This window comes from Colobus angolensis, unplaced genomic scaffold (genome assembly GCF_000951035.1).
Source record: "Colobus angolensis palliatus isolate OR3802 unplaced genomic scaffold, Cang.pa_1.0 Scaffold86, whole genome shotgun sequence".
In the NCBI taxonomy this organism is placed as follows: Eukaryota; Metazoa; Chordata; class Mammalia; order Primates; family Cercopithecidae; genus Colobus; species Colobus angolensis.
The window spans coordinates 7,241,468-7,266,432 of NW_012122487.1; the positions used below are offsets into that span (position 1 = coordinate 7,241,468).

Genomic DNA, 24,965 nt, shown 5'->3' on the forward strand with positions numbered 1-24,965 from the left:
CAAGCTACTGAAATAAAAAATAATTTCGTCATTGGCAAACAGGCAAACCTTGAAAGGACTGTTAGGAGCATAGTTACTTGAGTTACAATGTTCTAAAAGTCAAAAACGAGAGTTGTACAAACGATAATCAAGAAAATTAGTTGTGCAAGTTATAGTACTTCTCTCACAAGAGAGAATGACACAAGAGTAATGAAGAGAGTGATTTTGCAGCTGTCACGAACATTTCAAAATACTCTGCTCAGAACAATTTCTTAATTAAATACAAGTAAAAATAGTCACTTGATGTATAACACTGAAATTAGTGAAAGGCCTTTCCTGACAGTCATTGAGTCTCAGGTAATACCTCAGCATCCTTATGGAAAGCCTGGGAAAGCTTCTGCAGTTCACTTTCAGACTGGGCTGCTTGAGCCTTTTCTTTCTCCCAACAGTGCAGCACATTTTGTAGTTCCACTTTTAAAGTGCTTATTAAAGCCTCTCGGTCTGCACATTTAGTGCGTAAATGGCTTAACTCTTTATTGACAACAGCCAGTTTATCCTGAAGTTCCTGTCATAGATACCAAATAAAGAGATTGTAGAAAGGCCAGCCAACAAGGGGTGAGGGGACACTAGTATAAAATACATACTGAAAATTTTCAAAGCTTTACAATGAAAGAGTCACAAAGGCAGGAAAGCATCTGTTTACATTAAAATATTTTACTGAATGTATTTTCTAAATATAATAGCTCAAAAATTAGAACATTTGTTATGTTTAAACATTCATATAAAATGTTAATATGATGACTTATTCCAGAAAGTTCTTTCAAGGCAGTTTCCTTTCAACCTATTTTTTTAAAACAATGTTGTAGTTCAAAATTTTTTAAATATTTTAAAATAAATATCTTACATTTAATATAAGCACATTTACTTTCCAATGACATCCCAACCACTTATAGAAATCTCAAATATGTGGCACAAAGTTCTGCTGAACTGTTTATTCCTTAAACCTAACAAATTCTATTGAAGTGTGTCCATGACAAACCCAACATGAAACAACAAAATAAAATTCCAGCAATACTGAGAAACTTCTGAGAGCTGACTCAGTATAATTTTGCAAAGATGTAGTACATAAAACCAGCACAGAAACTAAAATAAACTATAGTCCTGGGCCTTAGCCAGGTGTGGTCTCAGCCCATTAACAGACACGATGTACTGAAAACAATTGCTCCACCCTAAAATGATGAAAACTGACTCCAAATACGGATGTGCTTATGTAAAATACGTTTAATATGTACCTAAGGCTGGACATTTCATCTTAAATAATTATTTGAATCTCATAAGGTATTATTATTGAATCTGGGAAACAAATTTTCCTTTAACCAAAACAATTTCCAATCAAGTTTTAATTTTTTAAATGAAAAAACCATTCTTGTTACTCTTAATCAACAAGAAAAAATTAAAATTCTATCCATACATACTTTAAAAAATACAAATATATATTTTCAGGTACCTCAATATCTCTACTTTAAAATATTTCCTAGATAACTATATTTGTTTCTTAATACAAAAGGTAAAAGTTATTCTAAATAATACCTTTATATTTTTAGTGTGAGAGTCTATCTTCTGTTTCGTAGAATCAAGTTCATTACATGCCTTTTCCCTAGCATCGTTCACGCTGTTTAGCTGATGAAAGAAAACGTAAGTAATTGTTTTACATTTTTCAAGGAGAGTACCTCAAAAGTTAATCTTTAAGTGCTTTTTATGCAATTACTTAAATAAAAATTTTTCAATAGTAATTAAGAGTCTTCAAAAAATTATTTCTTTTGGTTAAATACTATATAGCTTCTGTCACAAGTTCACATAGCTAAAAAGAAAAGAAAGCATTCAAGCTTAAAATATCACCGATGTTACTGTATTTTTACCACACATTCAGATAAAGGATTTCATTCTTGTTGTAAACAAATACAACTTTATTCTTAAAATCCTACTGGACCAAAATGCCAGAAGCAGGGGCATCTACAAGTAAAGAAAAGAGAACAGAGCAGAAGACTGTTCTTTCTATACATCATGAGGGTATTCACTGGTCTCTCACTCCATATGACAACTTCAGGGTCGGTCACATGCAGTCCTACTGGGAAGGCTTGTGGCAGGTCATCAGTTGGTCCTGCACCGCTTGTGATTTATTTTCTTTGACAGTTCATTCTTCTTTCTGTCAGACTGCTCTTTCTGCTTTCTTTGCAGCCACCCCCTTGGTCTCCCCACTGCTGTCTCTGGCACTGGTTCACAACAAAGCGCATTACTAAGCCAAAGCCTGCTGAGTCGACTTTTCAACTGTGCTGAGGATCATGTGACATTCATCCTCCCAAATAACAATTCGCTGTGGGTAATATGTTCCTAGTTACCCTGCAGCTTCCAGACCTAGGCCTCAGAAGAGTTTCATAAACTACTAACAATACAGGTTGTCTTGTCTCACTGGGAAAGACTTCATAATATTTGTTCTTCATAGAAATTTAATTATTTCAATGGTCATTTTCTTTTATGCCTTTTGAACAATTACCGAGGGTATTAAGAAGACTCACTTTTCCTTCTTTGTTCACCTTAGCAAGCTAAAATAACATAAGCCGCATCTGAAATGTGAAATGTAACCGTTTTGTGGCATTTATATTATATGAAAGAAAGAGATAAACACAAGGATAAACTCCAAATTCCGTGCTACGTGACTTGTCTTTGACTCTAACAATCTGTTTGTTGCTTTGCTAACTAATTGTATTTAATGTAATTACTTCATATGCTAATTTGACAAGATGTAACTAGACAAACTCTTCAATTTTTAAAGCACAAATTCATAAAACATTTTAATACCCAAGAAAATTATCAACCCACACATTAAACAATACAAATGAGATGATAAATAGAAGCATGAGCTTTTTCAATCAGCAAACTAAAAGCTCCCAGGCTACATCAAACAGATATTTGTTTTTTAAAAACTTCTAACAACACTTTACTCCCTTTAGAGAATGAAAACTAATTTCTCTCTTTTTTATTAAGACTTCCACAGTTTGTAGAAATCTTAACCTAAAACACTGACAAAACCTAAATTTCCAGTAGCTACACCAAACGTTGTAAAAACACATTAACATTTAAATACAGTACATATTAACTTAAACTACTTGCATAGTGTTTTCATTAAAACAGATAAATTATGAAGATCAAGAAGTGATAGAGTCTTTATAATTTTGAAAATAATAGTGTGACTGAAGAGTTACAAAAACATAAGTGAGACATGACTTTAGGCCACACTTAAAGAAAGAACAGTGAAAGATAATTTATTATTTTTTGTATCTGTGAAGCTGTCAGTTCAACATTCCCAATCTTTTTGACCTTTGTAACAAGCAAGGAATACGTACTGGTACAGGCCGAAGGCTATATGTGTGCAGCCAAACAATGCAAGTGTTACCTCATTAGATGCATCTTCCAGCTTGTTCTGGTAATCTGTCAAGGTACGCCTCAACGTCTCAAGGACAATAGAGAAGCTAGGAGGTTTATCTTTGTCCTTGTGGATGCCTAGAGAAAAATATAGGATGAAAATATACCCTTAAAGTCACAAAGGGACAAAACTTAGGCAAATAGTAACAGAGATACTACAATTAGCTAGAGCCAAAAAGACATTATGAAACCTTGAGTAGAATTTTATTCTCCAAGTATACTGCTGTATGGCCAAGTACTAATAGCCTTTCTAAACAAGCGGCCATATTAAAGTTCATAATATATCAAATTTAAATTTATGACTACTTTCTACCTTATCAAGACCCACATGGTAGTTAGTTTTTTTGTTGTTGTTGTTGTTTTTATCATGTCTCCTAAGTAACTGCAGTGTTTGTACCTACCTTTAATTAAATGAACAGTCTACACTACCACTGTTTGGGGGAGTTATGTACACTTACTGTGGTCCTTGTGTTTCTGATTAGTCGGGCTTTTTACACTGCACTATTTTGCTTAAATAATAATTTCTGAACCCAGGAGTATATAATTTTCTGTTATACTTGGAAATATTCTTCAATCCTTAAAATTCTCAAGTTACAATTTGAAATAAACAATAAAAATGCTATTATCTACATAGTCTACATCATGTTTCAATTAAAACCCTTAAAACTGATACTCATGGTAAAAGTATGAGTATTTCCATATTATGCCTTCAAACTACTTTAATTTAGTTGGGCCATAAATTACATTAGTTGAGCTAATAAAAGTCACATGATCAAATGTAGCTCCAAGTATTAATCCAAAAAGTTGAGTTTCAAAAACTACTTTAAATTGATTGCTGATTGGACTATTCTTTAAGTGTTAAAAAGCAAGTAGCAAATTCAGTTTTAAAATACTCATATTGAAAATATTCTTTTCTTGTTATTTCTCCTCATTGCATTTTGTAATATAAATATTTCAATATGCAAGAAATGGATTTTCAACAAAGCCAGTTTCTAAGAGCAGCATTCATATTTTATGTACTACTATTCATTCATTCAACTAATTTACTGAATTCCTACTACATACCAATCTTAGGCATTAAGCATACAAAGATAAACAAGAAAGGTATAGCCTCTGTCTTTATAGAATTTAGGGTTTAATAAGAGAAAGATACTAGATAAAAAATTATATGACATCATTTATCCATTCTTCAAATATTCTATTATTAAAACTTATGGAGAAGTAGGGGAAGGCAGTAATAAAGGAAGAAAGGGGAAATTTTCTTAATGATAGAGCAACTTTATTCAGCTCAGAGTACTGGTGATATCTCATGTTTAAATCTTGGAGAAAATGTTATTAATATATTTATGACATTTATCAAGGGGTAATTTAAGTACCAACTTACATATGGGTACAACTTGGTTTTTCTTTAAAAGAAGAGGAATATTTAACTTAAAGACCAAAAGTAATGTGGAAACAACACATATGACAGCTAGGAAAAGAAATACAGTTTTCTGAGTCATGATAATAGAGGAGACAGTAGTCTTTGTAATGACTATGAGTTGGAAAGACAACTCATTAAAAATTTTATTAAAGGTCTTACCAAATACATTTTTTTAAATTCCTCTCTTGCACAAGATAAAAAAAATGTAATGTATAATTCTTTTCTTTTGCTACTACACAAGTAGACCATGAATAAATCATTCAAGGACACTCGGGAAATCTGCGTTTTTACAATAAGGGAGAAAACTCCTTCTTAGAAATTCAGAAGAATAAAATCATCTTAATATGAGTGCTGAAGAGTAATGGGACAAAATGCCCTCTCCTTCCTGACCTATGAACATTCTTATATTCTACATAAAATAAAGTTTTCTTTCCTGAAAATGTTTATATAATAAAGTTTAGGTGAAGTACAAAGCAAGCTTTAGGTCTGCTATGGCTAGATTATTAAATGCCTTGAGGTAGTCTTCTTTGGGTTAAATCTGCTTGGTGTTCTATAACCTTCTTATACTTGAATATTGATATACTTCTCTAGCTTTGGAAAGTTATCTGTTATTATCCATTTGAATAAACTCTCTCTCTCCCCCACCTCCTTCTTTCCCTCCCTTCCTCCTTCCCTCCCTCCTCTTGAAGGCCAATAACTCTTAGATTTACCCTTTTGAGACTATTTTCTAAATCCTGTAGGAGTGCTTCATTCTTTTTTATTCTGTTTTCTTTTGTCTCCTCTGACTGTATATTTTCGAATATCTATCTTTAAGCTCTTTATTTCTTTCACTTAATCAATTCTACTATTAAGACACTTTGACATGTTCTTCATCATGTCAACTGCATTTTTCAACTCCACAATTTCTGCTTGATTCTTTTTATTTCAATCTCTTTGTTAAATTTATCTGATAGGATTCTGAATTACTTCTCTGTGTTATATTAAATTTATTTGAGTTTCCTCAAAACCGTTGTTTTGAATTAATTATCTGAAAGGTCATACGTCTCTGTATCTCCAGGGTTGGTCTCTGGTCCCTTATTTAGTTTGTTTGCTGAAGTCATGTTTTCTGGGATGGTTTTGATGCTTGTGGATGTTCTTCAGTGTCTGGGCATTAATGAGTTAGTTATTTACTTTAGTCTATGCAATCTGGACTTATTAGTACCTGTCCTTCTTGAGAGGCTTTTGAGGTATTTAAAGGGCTTTAGGTGTTGTGATCTAAGTTTTTGGTCACTGCAGCTATATCTGCATTAGGGGGCACCCCAAGCCCAGTAACACTGTGGCTCTTGCAGACTCAGAGGCACCACCTTTGTGGACTTGATAAAATCCAGAAGAATTCTCTAGATTACTATGTAGAGATTCTTGTCTTCTCTTACTTTCTCCCAAACAGAGTCTCTCTGTGCTGAACCATCTAAAACTGGGGGAGAAGTGACACAAGCACCCCTGTGGCCACTACCATTAGGACTGCACTAGGTCAAACCTGAAGCCAGCACAGCACTGAGTATCACCCAAGACCTGCTGTAACCATTACCTGGCGACTGCCTATGTTTACTCAAGGCCCTAGGGCTCTACAATAAGCAGATAGTGAAGCCAGCCAGGCTCACGTCCTTCTCCTCAAGACAGCAAGCTCCCCCAGGTCCTGGGAAGATCCAGAGATGCTGTACAGAAGCCAGGGCCTGGAGTTGGAAACCTTAGCGATCTACCTGGCACTCTATTCTACTGAGGCTGAACTGGCACAAGACAAAGTCCTTTCCACTCTTCCCTCTCATTTCCATAGCAGAGGAGTCTTTCCTCCTGGCCACCACTGCCACAGGCCCATAAGGAGTACTTCCAGGCTACTGTCAATGCCCACTCAAGGTCCAAGAGCTCTTCAGTCAGCTTGTGGTGAATGCTGCCAGGTCTGGGAATCATCCTTCAGGGCAACAGACTCCCCTTTGGCCAAGGGCAGGTCCAGAAATGCCATCGAAGAGCCAAGGCCCGGAATCAGGGAGCCCAAGAACCTACTTGGTGCTCTACCACCCTGTGGCCAAGCTAAATCAGCTGCAAGACAAAGCCCCCTTTGTTCTTCTCTCTGCTGTTCTCAAGCAGAAAGAATCTCTTGCCATAGCCACCATAGCTGTAAATGTGCTGGGCCACACTTCAAACCAGCAGATCTCAGAGTCTCATCAAAGGTCCACATATGTACTACATGGGTACTGCTGCTGACTATTCAGGCCCCGGGGTTCTTTAGTCAGTAGGTGATGAATCCTGCCAGGATCGGGTCCTTCACTTCAAGGCAGTGGGTTCCCTTCTGGCCCAGGGTGTGTCTAGAAATGCGATCTGGGAGCTAACTCTGCCTTGTACCCTATCCTTTTGTGGCTAAGCTGGTATCCAAGCTGCAAGAAAAGGTTCTCTTTACTCTTCCCTCACCTGTTAAGCAGAAAGAAGGGGTCTCTTTCAGAGCTGTGAGCTGTGCTGCCTGAAGTTGGAGGTGGGGTACCACAAGCACTCCCTTTGCTGCCCCTGCTGGTGTCTCACTAGGTCACATGCCCTCTAAGTCCACTGGCTTCAAGCCCAGCACAGCACTAGGACTTGCCTAGGAATTGTAGTCCTTGTGGCCTAGATTGTCTTTCAAGTTTATTTAGGACCCCTGAGCACTTTAGTCCACAGTGGCAAGGCTTACCAGAGCTCAAATTCCAACTGCTAGGATGGACAATTCCCCTCTAGACTAGCTAGGGCTAGTCTACATGCCCCCTCCATGAGCACTGGCTTATTCTCAGTGTTGCTTTCCACTGTGACAGGGCAGCACGGAGCTTCAATGCAAAGTCCCACAATCACCGTGCTCTCCCTCCCCCAAGTGCACAGATTCCCCCCACCACATAGCTGCTGCTGAGGCATGGAAGAGGGGTGGTATCAGCAATTCAAAACTGTCTTTCAACCCTCTTCCATGCCTCTTTCAGTGATATGAAGTTTAAAACAGGTACTGTGACTGCTCATCTGATTTTTGGTTCTTATGAAGCTACTTTTTTTGCCTAGATAACTGTTAAATTTGGTGTTCCTGTGGGGGTGATGATCACTGGACGCTTCTATTCAGCCATCTTGCTCAGCCTCCAGCTGCTATGGTTTGAACACGTCCTCCAAAGTGTTGGAAACTTAATCCCCAATGCAGTGTTGAGAAGTGGAATCTTTGAGAGGTTACTGGGTTATGAGAGCTTTACCCTCATGAATGAATTAATGTCATCGCAGGAATGGGTTTATTATCTTAGAAGTAGGTTTGTTACAAAAGTGAGTTCTCCCCAGCTCTTGCTCTCTCTTGCCCTTTCATCTTCTACCATGAGATGATGTAGCATAAGGGCCCTCACCAGATGTTGGCCCCTCAATCTTGGATTTCCCAGCCTCCAGAACTGTAAGAAATAAATCTCCTTTCTTTATTAATTATCTAGTCTCAGGTATTCATTATAGCAGCACAAAAGGAACTAAGACAATGTCCCACCCAAATTTATTATAAAAAGAAACACTGGTCCCTTAACCTGACAAAATGCTTACAAAAAAAAAAGGGTCACCCTAAACCAAGGACCTTATTGAGTGATTTGACTTAAGCTAATAATATTCTAATCGCTACAGTATGGCCCAAAAAACAATGAACTATAAAAGCTATCCTATCAAAGAAAGGTGTAAAAACTCACAAAGAGTAGCAGAAAAGATTTGAACAGTGACCATAATTAGCTTTTCAAAAGTCAAATTCCAAATGAAGAACAGAATATATCAGCAACACTTTATACTTGAATAACATCAACTCAAAATCCTGAGGTTCCCTCTCCCTCTGTCTATACTTGTATTTCTCTATACATAGGTGCCAGCCTATACTTTCACCACACCCTATTTCGATCTCTCCCTCTCACTTTTAAGTAGGTTTCAACTCTGGCTGTACTTTGGCAAGTCTTTTCTTGAATTAGTAGCCCACAGGAGGAGGTGGAGTAGAAAAAAAGTTCCAAGCCCTCTATTTACACGTTTCCTTTTAGACAATCTCAAAAACTAAATAATTTTTCATAAATCATTGTTTTTCAAGCTGGCATCATTATTTTAGTAATCTATAGTTCTACAGAAAAAAAAAAAAAACAGTAACTTTTCATGAATGGAGTCTATCTTCTCCATCTTGTTACCTACTTCATTTTTCTACAAGATCCCAAGAAGGGAGAAACAGTAAGAAATAATGGAGGGAGAATATAGATAAAAGACAGAGGTTTTTTTATACAGCTATCAACATAGATTATGAGTGGTCATGTTCATGTTCCGAACTGAACTCTGTTGTTTAGTATTGATTTTTGATCTTGTAGTAGAAAACAGAAAATAATGTTCAAATGAGTTTTGTTTTCACCTGATAAAATCCAAACATTTAATATATAATGTATTGATAACTAAGAAAATTCTCTTTTCATTTTAAAAGCACTAATACAAACACTTTATTAGCAGTTAGACTTTTTTCAAACTCAGACCACAACACTGTATATCGTCTTAATCACTGAGTTTATAAATAAACACCTTTCATTATCTTGCAAACAGTAGTGCCCATTCTAGAGTGTTTAGGGAAAATGGTTCATAACTTTTCTAATATATGGAAAGTATTTATTATGTAAGTCCTTCTCACTCTCTAACTATGTCTCTTGGGAGAATTCAAAAAACACTTCCTTTACCAAAGCTTGAGAAATATATTAGTAACGGAAGTCCCAGCTTCCTTGATGAGCTCTGTGTAGCTTGATAAGCTCCATGTGGCTAGAAGGCAAAGAAAAACAGCAAACAATGGTGCCATCAAAATGGGTTCCCTGAATTTAGTGGGAGTGATTGGATCTTGGGTAACAGAGACCAAATGGTAGCAATTAACTTCCAGAGACAAAGTAGACATGTTTAGCATAATGGGTAGTGGAGCAATAAACAAAATGGTTTGACCTGCAGAGATCACTGACACTGGCTGAATGATCACGGTGTTCCTAGAACCAAAATCAATGGGCAACATAGTTAAGTCTTACTTGGTTTGTATAAGTAGAAAAGTCCTGGGTCTGATTACCAGAAGTGGGACTTAAGTAAACAAAAAAGGAAGAACTAGTCCTCAAATACTTCTCAGACTTGAGCTAATTCACAGACTTAGGGACCTGTGAATAAAGAGGATGGGTCTCTGTTGGCAATCCTGACAAAGTACCAAAAAATACTGTAAATCTTCCTCCTAACCTTCCTCAAAGAAACATGCAACCATCTAACAGGGTAACTGTACTGGGGGGGAGGAATTAACTACACTTATCAGGGACAACTGGACACTGGATCTGAACTGCCATTAATTTAGGGAGACCTAAAATGTGCTACTGTTCAATAGTCAGGGTAGGAGCTTACAGAGGTCAGGTAATTAACTGAATTGAGCTTAAGCCTCTCTCTACTGGGTCTAGTAGGTACCTGAACCCACCCCATAGTTATTTTCCCAGTTTGGAACACATAGTTAGAAAGGACAAATGTAGCAACTAGCACAATGTCCACAGTGGTTACCTGAATTATAGAGGGATATTACAGAGGAAAACCAAGTGGAAAAGCCAAGAGGAAATCACTGGTACTTTTACCTACCAAAATAAAAATTGAAAGTAATGCCACACTCCTGGCAAGACTGTAGAGATTAGTGCCTTTTAAAGGACTGAAAGATCAAGGCATGGTGATTCCTACCACATCAGCATTCAACTCACCTAACTGGGCTGCTACAGAATACAGATAGATCTTACAGAATGACAGTGAATTAATCAGTATGACTCCAATTGCTGCTGCAATTAAATATGTAGTTTCATTGTGAAACAAATCAACACATTTTCTGGCAATTGGAATGAAGATATTCATTCTACCCCTTTAGTAAAGACCACTAAGACCAGTTTTTTTCATCTAGCAGGACCAGCAATGTACCTTTGTTGCCACCCTACCACAGAGCTATATCAACTCTGGCTCTCTGTCACAATCTAGTATGTAGAAATCTTGATCAACTCTCCATTACCGAAGATCTCACACGCTCTATTTCATTTTCTACTAAATTGATGGCATCGTTCTAAATGGACCTGATGAACAGAAAGTAGCAACTACTCAAATTCAAGATGTATACAGCATTTCACAGGTCCTTATAAGTGGATCATAGTGTAAACTTTTAGGAGTTAGAAGCAAAGCAAGCCATCCACTACAGATAACTATTCTTTTGAAAATGAGCTTTGGACTTGCTACTGGTCCTCAGCAGATACTGAATACATGGCCAACAATTCACCACGTGACTAGAGGTTGCCCATCATAAAATGGTTACTGTGTGGTCTACCAATCCATAAATGTTGGCATAGACAATAGCACCCTATCATCAAATGAAAGTGGTATATAAGTCCTGAAGGCACAAGTAAGTTGTATGAGCAAGTAGCCCAGATTCCCATGGGCCCTATTCCTGTTACATTGCTTCCTCTCTCTTAACCCACACCGTGGATGCATGGAGTGTTCTCTATGACCAGCTGACAAATAGAAAAAAAAAATGGGCTTGGTTTATGGACGGTTCTATATGATATGCTGACATGATTCAAAAACAGGCAGCTGCAAGCAGCACTACAGCCCCACTCAAAGGTGGCTCTGGAGAACAGTGGTAAGAAGATTCCTCCCAGTGAGCAGAACTTCGAGTAGTGGATGTGACTATCATTCTTCCTAGAATGAGAGATGACCAAAGATACAAATATACACCAATTCATGTGTGGTGTCTAACTGTTTAGCTGAATGGTTAGGGACTTGGAAAGAATGTGAATAGAAAATTGGTAACAAGGTTGTCTGGGGAAGAATATGTGGACAGACTTCTTCAAATGGGCACTGTGCCTAGATAAACTTCAGTAGATAAGGATCTTAATAATCAGGAGGGCAAGATGGAGTATTTTATGGATATCAACCAATGTTTTTTCCTAGCCACCTTTGTCTCCTCAAAATTGAACAAAAAGAGTCATAGCAGCAAGGATAAAGGTAATATACAGGCTCAGGAATATGAACTTCCATTCACCAAGGCTGATTGGGTTACAACTCCTATTGAGTGCCAAATTCACCAACAGCAAAAACAAACACTGAGCCCATGATATGACACCATTCTCTGGGGGGATCAGATAGCAACTTGGTGGCAGGTTGATCACATTGAGTAACTTTCATCATGGAATGTGCAATGCTTTATTCTTACTAAGATAGACACTTACTCTGAATACAGATTTTCCTTCCCTAACCATACGTTTCTGACCAAACCCCCATCCATGTATATATAAAATACTTTAATTCACCATCATGTATTCCAAATGGCATTGCTTCTGATCAGAGAATGCATTTTACAACAAATGAAGTATGGAAATAAGATTGTTTCCATAGGATTCACTGGTCTTACTATGTTTCTCATCACAAAAACACAAACAGTGTATGATTCCACTTAATATAAGGTATCTAAAGCGGTCAAATTCATAGAAAAGAAAGTAGAATGGAGGTTACCAGGGACAAGGAGGAAGGAGAAAGGGGAATGTGATGGTGAATTTTTTATCAACCTGACTAGGTCACTGGGTGCCCAAATATGTGGTTAAACACTCTTTCTGGGTATGTCTGTGAGGGAGACTAATATCTGAATTGGCAGATTGCCCTCCCTAACTTGAATGGGCTTCATCCAATCTGTTGAAGGTCTGAAGAGGATAAAAACCTGAATAAGAAAGAATGCTTATTCTCTGCCTTGCTGTCTTTGAGCTGCAACATCAATCTTCTCTTGCTTTCAGGCTCAGACTCCTATCAGAGCTTACATCATCAGCTCTCCTAGTTCTCAGGACTTCAAACTCAGACTAGAACCATACCATAGCTCTCCTGGATAATAGACCCTCCTGGAATACAGGTGTGGACCACCTCACCAGGGATGGAACCATATCCAGCTGAGATGCTTGCTGACAGCAAAGCAATAGGGTATAGGTAGTAAAGGAAGTTAAAAATACCAGTTACATGTGACCAGACAGAAAAAGAAGGACTCAGTACAGAGTATAGACAGCCTCAACTTACAATGATTCAACTTAAGATTTCTCAACTTTACAACAGTGCAAAAGCAATACACATTCAATATGCTCCTCGACTTACAATGGGTTTATCTGACCTTACTTTCCCAGCTCCTCCCACAATTGCACAAGGTCAAATTCTTAATAAGTTCCTTATTCAAAAATACTATAGTGGTTCTGACTACCCAATCAAACTCCAGCTTTACATGTTTCTATCTTATAATACACACTTGATCTTCACAGTTACTTCCTATATTTATAATTCTTAATATTCTATGATTAAAATGGAAAAAACTGTCTACAATTTCTCCTAAAGAGAAATAATAGGAACAAGCCTAGTAAAGGCAAAATGTAATTAAACCTATCATAACAAATATGATAATGTTAAACAGGATATGAACTGAGAAATAAAAATTGAAAATTCAAATTGATATAGGTCAAAGACTTATAGAACTCAGAAAAGAAGTGTACAAGACGAAGAATTCAAAGTGAATTTTTAAAAACATTCAATTTTAAAGAAAATCAGAGGTCAAGCCTTAATCAAGTCTTCAATTCTGTACTGTCCAATCTGTGGACAGTAAAATTTATTTAACAGTGATTATTCATATTCATATTTAAATTATTTAAAATTAAATTTTCAATTCCTTAGTCATGATAGTCATATTTCAAGCACTTAAGAGCCACATGTGGCTAGAGTCTACTATATTAGAACAACAGATATAGAGCATTTCCATTACTGCAGATTCCATTACCAATTTAGAGGAAATCTACAGAACAAAAAAACATGTTAAACTATACAGTGGGATGCAATCCGAAAAATGCAGGCTGTGAAACTCCTAGAACAAATGAAACAGTTTTTTAACAAATAAATTTCAAACAAAAACGATAAACAAAAGGAGACAGAAGGCCAGGTACGGTGGCTCACGCCTGTAATTTCGGCACTTTGGGAGGTCGAGGCAGGTGGATCGCCTGAGGTCAGGAGTTCAAGACCAGCCTGGTCAACATGGCAAAACCCCATCTCTACTAAATAATACAAAAATTAGCTGTATGTCTTGGTGCACACCTGTAGTCTCAGGTACTTGGGAGGCTGAGGCAGGAGAATCGCTTGAACCTGGGAGGCGAAGGTTGCAGTGAGCCGAGACTGTACCACCATACTCCAGCCTGGACAACAGAGTGAGACTCCATCTCAAAAAAAAGAAAGAGGGTCAGGCACGGTGGCTCACGCCTGTAATCCCACCATTTTGGGAGGCCAAGGCAGGTGGATCACGAGGTCAAGAGATGGAGACATCCTGGCTAACATGGTGAAACCCCGTCTACTAAAAGTACAAAAAAAAATTAGCCAGGCCTGGTGGCCGGCACCTTTAGTCCCAGCTACTTGGGAGGCTGAGGCAGCAGAGTGGCATGAACCTGGGAGGCAGAGCTTGCAGTGAGCCGAGATGGCACTACTCCTGCCTGGGCAACAGAGTGAGACTCCATCTCAAAAAGAAAGAGAGAGAGACAGACAGAAGAGGAGAGGAACCTACAGATTTTTTAAAGTCAGCCAATCATAATATCTAGACCTTCTCTGCATACTAATTTAAACAAACTGATATTATGTGAGATATACAAGAAAATTTGAATTTTATGATACTAAGAAATTTTTAACTTTTTACATATGATAATGATCTTGTATTTATATTTTTAAAAAGACTTCATTTTTTAGAGAGTCAAACTTAAATATTTATGAATAAAATTAAACATATCTGGGATATGTTTTCAATATAATACAGCAGATATCTGTATTATACAGATATATAATACAGAAATATCTGGGATATGCTTTCAATATAATACAGCAGAGGGGAAGTATGTGAAACAAGATTGGTTCTTAAGTGGATAAATGTTGATCTGAGTGGCGAGGGCAAGAGATTTTGTTATACTATTCTGCCTCCTTTTGTACATATCTGAAATTTTTCTTAAAAAGATATGCAATTAATTACTGGATGAATTTGAAGGAAAAGAGATCATAGGAGGATCTTATCTTTTTTAAAGCAAACTTTATTGAGGTTTCTCTTGGGAGGAAAAAAACATGTTCATTTTACATATTTCTGCTCTTATAAGTAACATGTGTTTTTCCTTTATTCTTATAATTTTAAAAATTTCAAAAATATATTTAAATGCAGGTGTTATTTGATGATGCTTCCCTGTAAAGCAGTGATCTCATCTGGCATGCTACAATCTTTTTTATCTAAAACAAGTGTTTTTGAATTATGTCTTCAATGATTACATTTGTTTCATTTACTCTAGTTTTCGCCTTAGAAAGACGTACAATCTTTTCGTTGGTACTCCATATTATTATCTTTTCCCTTTGTTTTTCTTTCCTTATCTGTTTTAACTCTTTGTTTTTTTCCTCTGCATTTTATCTCTGTGTTCCTTTTTCTACATTTTGTCCTCCAAATCACCAATCTAAAATGTTAATTGTAGATTGCAGATTTTCTAATGTCAATTCTGTCATAGCTACTCACAATTTTTAAATTTACTATCCTATTTTTAGTTTCCTTAGACTCCTTCCTTCTGTCATTCTTCTACCTGTTAATCTTATTTGGGTTTTTTCGGAGTAGGAGGAGAATTAATCTTTTTCTATTTCAGCCTATTCTTTCTTTATTTATCCCATTTGAAAAAGGTCATTTCTTTTTGTAGCCTACTGTGGATGCCAAATAGCTTCCAAATTGTATTCCGATTTCCACGGTGAATCATTTCACTACTCTGTTCTAAATGTAGCAGGTACTGTTCCTTTCTCCTTGTTTTGTGGTGCTTAGTTTTTCAAAAATTCTATTTAGTTTTCCTTAATTTTTAAATGAAAAAAAGAGTAAAACCTAACCATATTTAGAAAGTTTGAAAAAAGACTGTATGTATAAACTCTCCAAAGCTCCACTCTGAATCAATTACATGGTGATAAAACCCCCTCTAAGATCAATATCTGAAGCTACATGAATGTACACAGTTCCTATTATATTTTTCGGCAAGTAGCAATCCCTGAATTTAGGTGGTATCATCTCCCAATCTACTCCCTGGACTTCTGGCACATACAGTTAGATAGACTATAGGGAAAATTTTATCTCTAGTATGAACTGCTACCAATTTTTTTTGTCTTGATTCCTAGAGACAATACAAAGGAGACTTCTCAGAACTTTACCTCCAATCCCTGGGTAATTCCTGGCTGGCTGTATTCTGAGAGTTACAAGTCACAAGGAGATGGTACAGGAGTTGAAAGAAAGGTAAAATACTCTTACTGCCTCAGAAAGCAGCACCTACACAGCAGAAAGATACCTTCCCAATTTTATAGTTGGTACAGACCCTCCATTTTCAAAAGTGGGAGGATACCGTGGCAGGAGAACAAAATGTCTGTCCACTGTCACAGGATAAGTCAAAGGGAAGTTGATTGTACTTTCATTCCACTTCCACTGACTATGTATTATATGTACTCTCCCCAAGGGAGGGTGAATATTTATTTGATTTCCAGTATTACTGTGTGTTTTCAACATTCCTGTGCATTCATTAGTATGAAAGTGTGGAGCTGTTTTATAGGAGGCTACCAGGCTGCTGACACTTTAAACTTGATTGTTTTACAAATCATAAATAACAATGTAGGCACGAAGCAATGCTTAATAATCAGTATTTTGGGGGTGCAGTGGCTCATGCCTGTAATCCCAACACTTTGGGAGGCCAAGACAGGGAGATCACCTGGGGTCAGGAGTTCAAGACCAGCCTGGCCAACATGGTGAAACCCCATCTCTACTAAAATCACAAATATTAGCCAGGTGTAGTGCTGGATGCCTGTAATCCCAGCTACTTGGGAGGTTGAGGCTGGAGAATTGCTTAAACCCAGGAGGTGGGGGTTGCAGTGAGCCAAGATCATGCCACTGCACTTCAGCCTGGGTGACAGAGCAAGGCTCCATCTCAAAATAATAGTAATATTAATAATCAGTATTTTTTAATTATCTGAATGTTTTCTTTATACAATACTATACTCTCTACAAAAATTTAAAACTTAAAGAGAAATAAGGATAACTATAAAAACAAGATGAACACAATGAACTGTTTCAGTTCAGTCATTTAAAATTCACGTATCCAGAGAAAGTAGTAAAGAGAGAGAGAATAATAGCATGTTTTTAAACTTTGGGATGAATGATAACACCCCATTTCTAGGAAAGCCTATGAAGTTGAGATACAACTGTAAAGTAAGGAAGGGAGATAGTAGATAAATAATAAGAAGGCAGAAAATCCAAAGAGAAGAGAACAAGAAGACTACAAAAGATGGCTGGAAATGAGTAGCAATTAGCACAAAGTTAAATGGCATAGTCTCACTTTATTCCAACTATCAACTATCTTTAACATATCTGAATAGATGAAGCAAAATAGAAATGAGTTTCTATTGTTATCAAATTGTAACCAAAGTAGCTATGCCTGAAACAAAATATTCTGACATTTACAAGCATTCTTTGCATTAAGAAAAGTCAAAAAATATACACTGGCATCTATTAATCATCTCATTACAAAATGTTAGAGTACTCAGTAAAGCTACTCCCTTAGATGTCATAAACTGAAACTATGAGTATAATGAAGTGGGGCAAGTTTGGTTTGTAAACCTCAGTGAATTAGGAGATAAGGGAAGCAAGAGAGAAGAAATCTGCAAATGACAACAGAGGAAACTGTGTGCTGCTCCTATAGCCATCCTCAGCTTCTCAACCACCCATGAGACTCTAGTTAAAAAAGATAACAGCTAAAAGGTTCATAAGAAGAATTAAAAATTCTCAGGAGGATACTAGGTGTAGGCAATATTCCTTTATGAAAGAAGTAAAGGAGGAGAGGTGACAGGAAAAATCCAATTTGTTGTCTTGATTTTCCTAAGAGCACTCCCTGAGACTGCCCAATTCCCGGGTGACATATACATGCCCAAAGGAATCAAATGCTACTGCTTTTATTTCCTGGGATCCTTCAGCCTCTCCAGGTAAAAAGGAAAAGAACACCTCTACAGTATTACAAATGATTTCCTCAAGGAAAGCTAAAGAAGGTTGGAGTCTCAGTGAATGTGAAAGTCAACCACCCTAAAAAAAATTCAAGACTGAGCCACAAGGAAGACTTTCTTTCACGAATCCTAAGAAGAAAAAGTCACATTCTTCACGTTTGCTGACACCCTCAGGCATAGGTGAAACTATTAGAAGAAATATTCACAGCAAAAATACTACATGGGGCTGGGCACAGTGGCTTACACCTATAATCACAGTATTTTGGGAGGCTGGGGTGGGAGGATTGCTTAAACTCAGGAGTTTGAGACCAGCCTGGGCAACATGCTGAAACCCCATCTCTACAAAAAATACAAAATTTAGCCAAGCATGATAGTATGTGGTGTAGTCCCAGCTACTTGGGAGCTGAGGTGGGAGGATCACTTAAGCCCAGAAGGTTGAGACTGCAGTGAACCATGACTGCACCACTGCATGCCCAACCAACAGAGTGAGATCCTGCCAAGAAAAAAGAAAAGAAAAAAGAAGAGAAGAGACAGAAAGACAAAGACGAAAGGAGAGGAGAGGAGAGGAGAGGAAAGAAAAGACTATATGGGTTCAAAGTAGGAAAGGATTTCCCCCACACACATCCTACTATAAGAATTTCCACCTGAAAAGACATGAGATAGGAGCAACTGTAGTGCTTCAATTTTAGTTGATAGTAGAAAGCAGAAATAGGAAATAAATGTCCCTAATGATAGAGGCAATCAAGATGACATTTCTATGATCCATGAAAGATTATACATCTGTTCCACTCGAGGTCAATCTTCCTGGTGACTCCTTATGGATGCTACCCAAAGAGCTGCTATAATTTAGAAAGAGATTCCATGATCACCTTTATAACTTCAAAACTCAAAACGTAAAATAGACCTTCAACCTGATATTAATTCATTTATATTTTTATTCATATTCAACAAATTTTTTTGAGTGACTGTTTTGTGCCAAGTACTATTCTAGCTGCTTAAAATACACTAATGATTAAAGGAGACAAAGATTCTCATCCTCATGGAACTGAAATATAATAATAAATGTTCCATATACTGTGAGAGAAATGTTCGACTGCAATAGGTGCTACGGGGAAAAAAAGTGGAGCATGCAAAGAAGAGACATAGTGAGCCCAAATAACATAGGAATGGGCAATAAGCAAGCTTCATGGAGAAGGTGAGATCTGAGCACAGGCCTAAGGAAGACAAGAAAGAGAGCTATGTAGATACACTAGGTAAAAAGCTTTCTGGGTAGAAGGAATAGTCAGTACAAAGGCATCTAAGGCAAGAGCACGCTTGGCGTATTCAAGAAATGGCAAGAGGCTAGAGAGGCTCAAACACAGGGAAGCAGGGGAGAGTAGTGGGAGGTAAGGCCAAAGAAGCAATGAAAAACAAGCAAGCCATTGATACCACCTTGGCTTCTAAGTAAAGCACAGGACCCTACAAGGTTTAGAGCAAAGAAATGACACACTCTAACTTAGGTTTTTTGTTGTTGTTTCCATCCAGCTTTACGGAAGTGTAACTGCCAAAAAAGATTATATACATTCAAGGTGCAAAACTTGATTATTTGATATCCATATACACTATGAAATGACTACCACAACCAAGTTAATTAACATGTCCATCACCACACTTGGTTATCTACTTATTAAACAAGTATTATGTTTACTTTCAAGTCTAATGCATAGTCAGTGGGACTATGCATTAAACTATACAGCTTCTGCCCAGCAAAGGAAACAATCAACAGAGTGAAGAGACAACCTGTAGAATGGGAGAAAATATTTACAAACTATTCATCAAACTAGGGACTAATATCCAGAATACACAAGGAACTCAAACAATTCAACAGCAAAAAAAAAAAAAAAAACCCAAATGATCCCAATAAAAAGTAGGCAAAGGACATAAGTAGACATTTCTCAAAGAAAGACATACAAATGGCAAACAAGTATATTTTTAAATGCTCAACATCACAAATCAGGGAAATGCAAATCAAAGGGACAATGAGATATCATCTCACCGCAGTTAGAATGGCTAGTAGCAAAAAGACAAAAAAAAAAATAACAAATGATGGGGAGGATGTGGATAAAAGAGAACTCTTATATACTGTTGGTGGGAATGTAAATTAGTACACCTATTATGAAAAACAGTATGGCGATTTCTCAAAAAACTAAAAATAAGCCAGGCACAGTGGCATGCACCTGTATGTAATCCCAGCTACTCAAGAGGATGAAGTGGGAGGACTGCTTGAAACCAAGAGTTCAAGACTAGCCTGGGCAACATCCCAAGAGTCTATCACCTTAAAAAAAAAATCTGAAAACAAAGCTACCATATGATCCAGCAATCCCACCACTGATACTTATCCAAAGGAAAGAAAATCAGTATATCAAAGGGATACCTGCACTGTCATATGTATTAGAGTACTATTCACAATAACCAAGATACAGAATCAACCTAAGTGTCCAGTAATGGATAAACGGATAAAGAAAATATGGTATAAGCCAGATGCTACCATACCTAAAGTCCTAGCTATTTAGGAGGCTGAGGCAGGAGGATTGTTTGAGCCCAGGAGTTCTAGGCTATCCTGAGCAACACAGCAACACACTGTCTCTAAAAAAATAAAGAGTATGTGATGTCTGTGTGTATATATATACATATACACCCACATACAGACACATAATGGAACACTATCCAGCCATAAAAAGAATGAAATCCTGTCATTTGTAGCAACGTAAATAAAACTGGAGGTCATTATGTTAAGTTAAATAAGCCAGGCACTGAAAGACAAATATCCTATGTTCTCACTCACATGTGAGAGCTAAAAAAGCAGATCTCACAGGGGTAGAGTAGAATGGTGGTTACTAGTGGTAGTGTGGAGGGTGTTATTGAAGAGAGGTAGATTAATGGGTATAAACATATAGCTAGATAGAAGATATAAGTTCTAGAGTTCAATAGCACAGTAGGGTGACTACAGTTAACAACAATATATTTTATATTTCAAAATAGCCAAAAGATTTGAAATGTTCCCAATAGAAAGAAATGCTAAATATTCAAGGTGACCAGTATCTTAAATACCCTGATTTGATGATTGCACATATTTTATGCATGTATCAAAATATCACATGCCTCATAAATGTGTATATAAGTATGTAAAATCATTATGTATCCATTTTTTAGGTAACAAAAAAGAAATTGCCATGGCTAACCCAACCTTCAGCCACCACCACCCTGATCAGTCAGCAGCCATCAACGTCAAGGCAAGACTCTCCACTAGCAAAAAGGTTATGACTCACAGAAGGCTCAGATGATCCTTAGCATTTTCTGGCAATAAAGCAAATTAAGGTATGTGCATTTTTTGACATAATGCTCCCACAACTTAATGAACTACACTATAGTATAAACATAACATTTAAACATACTGAGAAGCCAAAAAATTAGTGACTCACTTTCTTCCTTATGTAACAAAAACCCAATCTGAGTGGAAACAGAGTTCCAGTATAAAGGCACAGAGCTGTTTTATACAAGCCAATAGGAAGAATGAAACCAGGTCCCAAGCAGTTATGTAAATCAATCTGGATGTAAACTAAATACTCAGAAGGGGTCATCAGCAAGATAGTTTAATGAAGAGACTACAGAAATGTGTACAGGTTAACAGATCCCAAAAGGTATGATGAGGCATCAAGAGCAAGCAAGAGTAGAAAACGAATATTATGTCTTAGCTAAAAGGTCAAGTGGAGAGAATGTCACCATAGTCCAACAAGAGCCACAGCCATGAGAGAGGACCCACCCAACAGGCACTGTGGCTGCTGAAAAATGAAACCACTGCCAAAAATGCAGTGGAGCAGAGGAAGCAGAGGAAATAAATATCTTGACTGCTTTCTTCTCTCATTCCCTTAATCTCCTGTGGGTGCACCTACTGTCCAAACCCAACCAGAAGCCAGAAGGCAAAGGAGCACAGATCCACAGAAGTCAGCCTCCCAAGGCACACAGCAAAACGGAGAACAGAGGAGAATGGATCAGTGAGGGAAGAAGGGTGCAAAAGAGAGAAAAACCAGCACAAAGTGGAAACATGTTATCACTCTGTAACAATCCAAAAATCACTAATTCACGTGCATGGTCTTTCCCAGGAACACATTCCCTGTAATACACAAAGTATGCATCTATACAGAAAATTAGGAAGATTAAAAAAGGATGGTTAATAAAAGAATAAAAATAAAAATTTAAATAGAAAACTCTGTACACTTAGTAATAACTTATGAGTTGCTTTGTTACCAACTATTTTACTTTAAAACTCAAATGAGACATGACCACATTATTCTTAGCTTTTCTAATTCAACTCTGAAGAAATATTTAAAATAATATTGAGGCATATGATATACTGTGACAATATTTAACAATTTTTAAAGATCCTAACACCATTAAACACCATTGATACATCTCAATAATAAAAAAGTACCAGTGCAAAGGAAAATTTTCTCCTCCAAAGCTGTAATAAATATAATTGAAACTGGATACCTATACCTACTTTTATGACACTTTTATATCCTTTGATTTGTCCATGATAACAAATTATGATACAGTAATGCTTTTGGGAAAAGTTTACATAAAAACAAAGATAGTTACACATTAATTTCATAAAAGCTAAAAACATAGAGACTTAAAACATAGACAATAGCAAAGCACACTACATTTCTAATAGCTTACCAACTGAGAAACCTACAGATCCAGAAGGTAAAATACGAGCCTTGATGAGGTCCTTCCAAGTTTTCAAGGACAAAAACTTCCTGAACTGAAGAGTTATCTAAAGAACTTATTTGCCAAATTGCTGTTAGATTCCTTTTAAAACATGTTTTTTTAAAAAACAGTCCTGCAGCTCAATTTTTAAGAGTGAGAAATTTAATTTTATGTGCCGTTTGAAGAACAGAATTGTGTTAGAAGACCACCAAATAATTCAAGGCTGACAGTAGGGCAAAAGAAAACTGAGGTAGAAAAGTATTTATGTCAAAGCTACTATAGCACACATAATAACATAAACACAAAACACTAAGAAAGTGGAAACAGTGAACAGAATTCATTAGCCAACCATTGCTTTTGCTAGTTCTCAAAATATGTCTACCTAATTAATATATAATTTTATAGCTCTTTATCATATGAAATGGGCTAATAACTACAACTAAAATATTTCACCTAAGCATTCTTATCTGGACAGTACATGTATATGGCAGTAGGAAATGAAAACCAGCTTAGAAAACCGGTTTGGAAAGTATAGAACATGCGCTATGCTACAGCCTGTGTCCTACATAACCTTTTAAATGCATGACCTTTAAGTTGCTGAAGGTTGCCTCAGAATTTGGCTCAGTTTGATCGAAACATCTGTTCCCCTTGCAGGTATACTGTAAGGACTTTTTTCTCAGTTGGATTCAGAACACAGCAAGTGAGCCCTTGTCTGTCCAATCACACAGACCCCAACACTTGTAAATCAAGTTCTGGGAGGACAACAGCAGGTCCACATTCCGTCACCCTTTCTCAGCCAGCTAGGCCAACTGACTGCTGTGAGAACTGCTCTTATCATGTCATCAAATCAAAACATGTTGAGATGAGGGACTATAAGAGGCATCTGCAGAATTCCCAAAATGTAGTGACTTTGGAACATTGACAGATGCATCTGTCATTTTATACCTTCAACTAACCTGATGTCCACTGGCCCGACACAGTAAAGCTGTCCAAGATCGATTCCAATTCTTTCACATTATTTTCACATGTCTCTACTAGGAAGGCCTGGTGCTTCTTAGCCTTTTAATTAAGAAAAAAATTACACATAATAAGGTCACGTATTATAAGAGGGGCAGATTTTTAGTGTGAACATATGTAACACAATTAAGTATAAACAAGATAATGATTCCATTCAAATATATTATTAATAAACCATCTTTCTCTCTTAATCCTACCTTTTACTTGGCTTAATGTAACACTGTACAAGGTCTTATTAACAATTTACTGAGGAGTTAGTGCTGGCACTATTCTAAGTGTTTTATATACAGTGATTCATTTTATCCTCACAATAACCCTATCATGGAAAGGCTATTATTATCCCAATGTTTGAGATAAGAAAACTGAGACAGAGGAATTATGGAACACTTAAAAAATCATGACTACAGTCATAAGGCAAGTTGCCAGATGGCAGTCAAAAGCGAAGACAGTTAAGACCAATTTGAAGTTACTGCAGTAATCAAGTGATAGTAGCTTGGTCTAGGGTATTGACAGTGAAAGGAGAGAAGGGGTAGGGAATGGAAGCAGTGGACAGAGACTTAGAAGGTAGAATGGCCAGACTTTAGTAAAATTGCATTGGGTTAGACCACACTGATTGGACCGGACTGAACTGGATTGGATTGGATGAGGATAAGAGAAGTACTGAGAAAAAGAAGAGCTGACACTGATTCCAAGGTTTTAAGTTAGATGAACTGGGTGGATTTCAGTAGTTGAATCAGAATAATGATGGTAGAGGGGGTCTTGTTTTGGCTATTTTTGTTTGTTTACTTGCTTGCTTCTTTTTGGCAGGAGGTATCAATCATTCATTTTGTTTTAACCATATTCCACTAGAGATATCTAAGACACTCTGCACCAGCACAATGCCTGTCAAGTAACAGGTCCCAAATAAATATATTTGAATGAACAAATGACAAATAAAGTAGAAAAGTATGGGAGGTGGCTGAATATAATTGGCGTAAATGTTAGAAGTAGGGTCAGGTATAGGTTTGGGAATCATCTATAGATACTGTCTGAAACTTGCCTTAAAGTGTTTGATGGGAAATGAAAAGAGCCTAGGACAAGTCTTACGGAACTCCAGCAATTTAATAGATAGAAAAGAAGTCAGCAAACAACACTAAAAAAAAGAAAAAAATAGGGCCGGGCGCGGTGGCTCAAGCCTGTAATCCCAGCACTTTGGGAGGCCGAGACGGGTGGATCACGAGGTCAGGAGATC

At 37.1% G+C, this 24,965-nt stretch overlaps 1 protein-coding gene across 1 annotated transcript in view; it reads right to left on the minus strand.

The window, feature by feature from the left end:
* CCDC171 (coiled-coil domain containing 171) overlaps window positions 1–24,965 on the minus strand; it is a 404,099-nt gene that overhangs the window by 251,693 nt on the left and 127,441 nt on the right. The window contains exons 11-14 of the mRNA XM_011930380.1: window positions 23,674–23,776; window positions 3,434–3,540; window positions 1,570–1,659; window positions 344–544 (exon numbers count right to left, since the gene is read on the minus strand). Of these exons, the coding sequence (XP_011785770.1) occupies window positions 344–544; window positions 1,570–1,659; window positions 3,434–3,540; window positions 23,674–23,776 (501 nt within the window). The remainder of the gene's footprint in view (window positions 1–343; window positions 545–1,569; window positions 1,660–3,433; window positions 3,541–23,673; window positions 23,777–24,965) is intronic.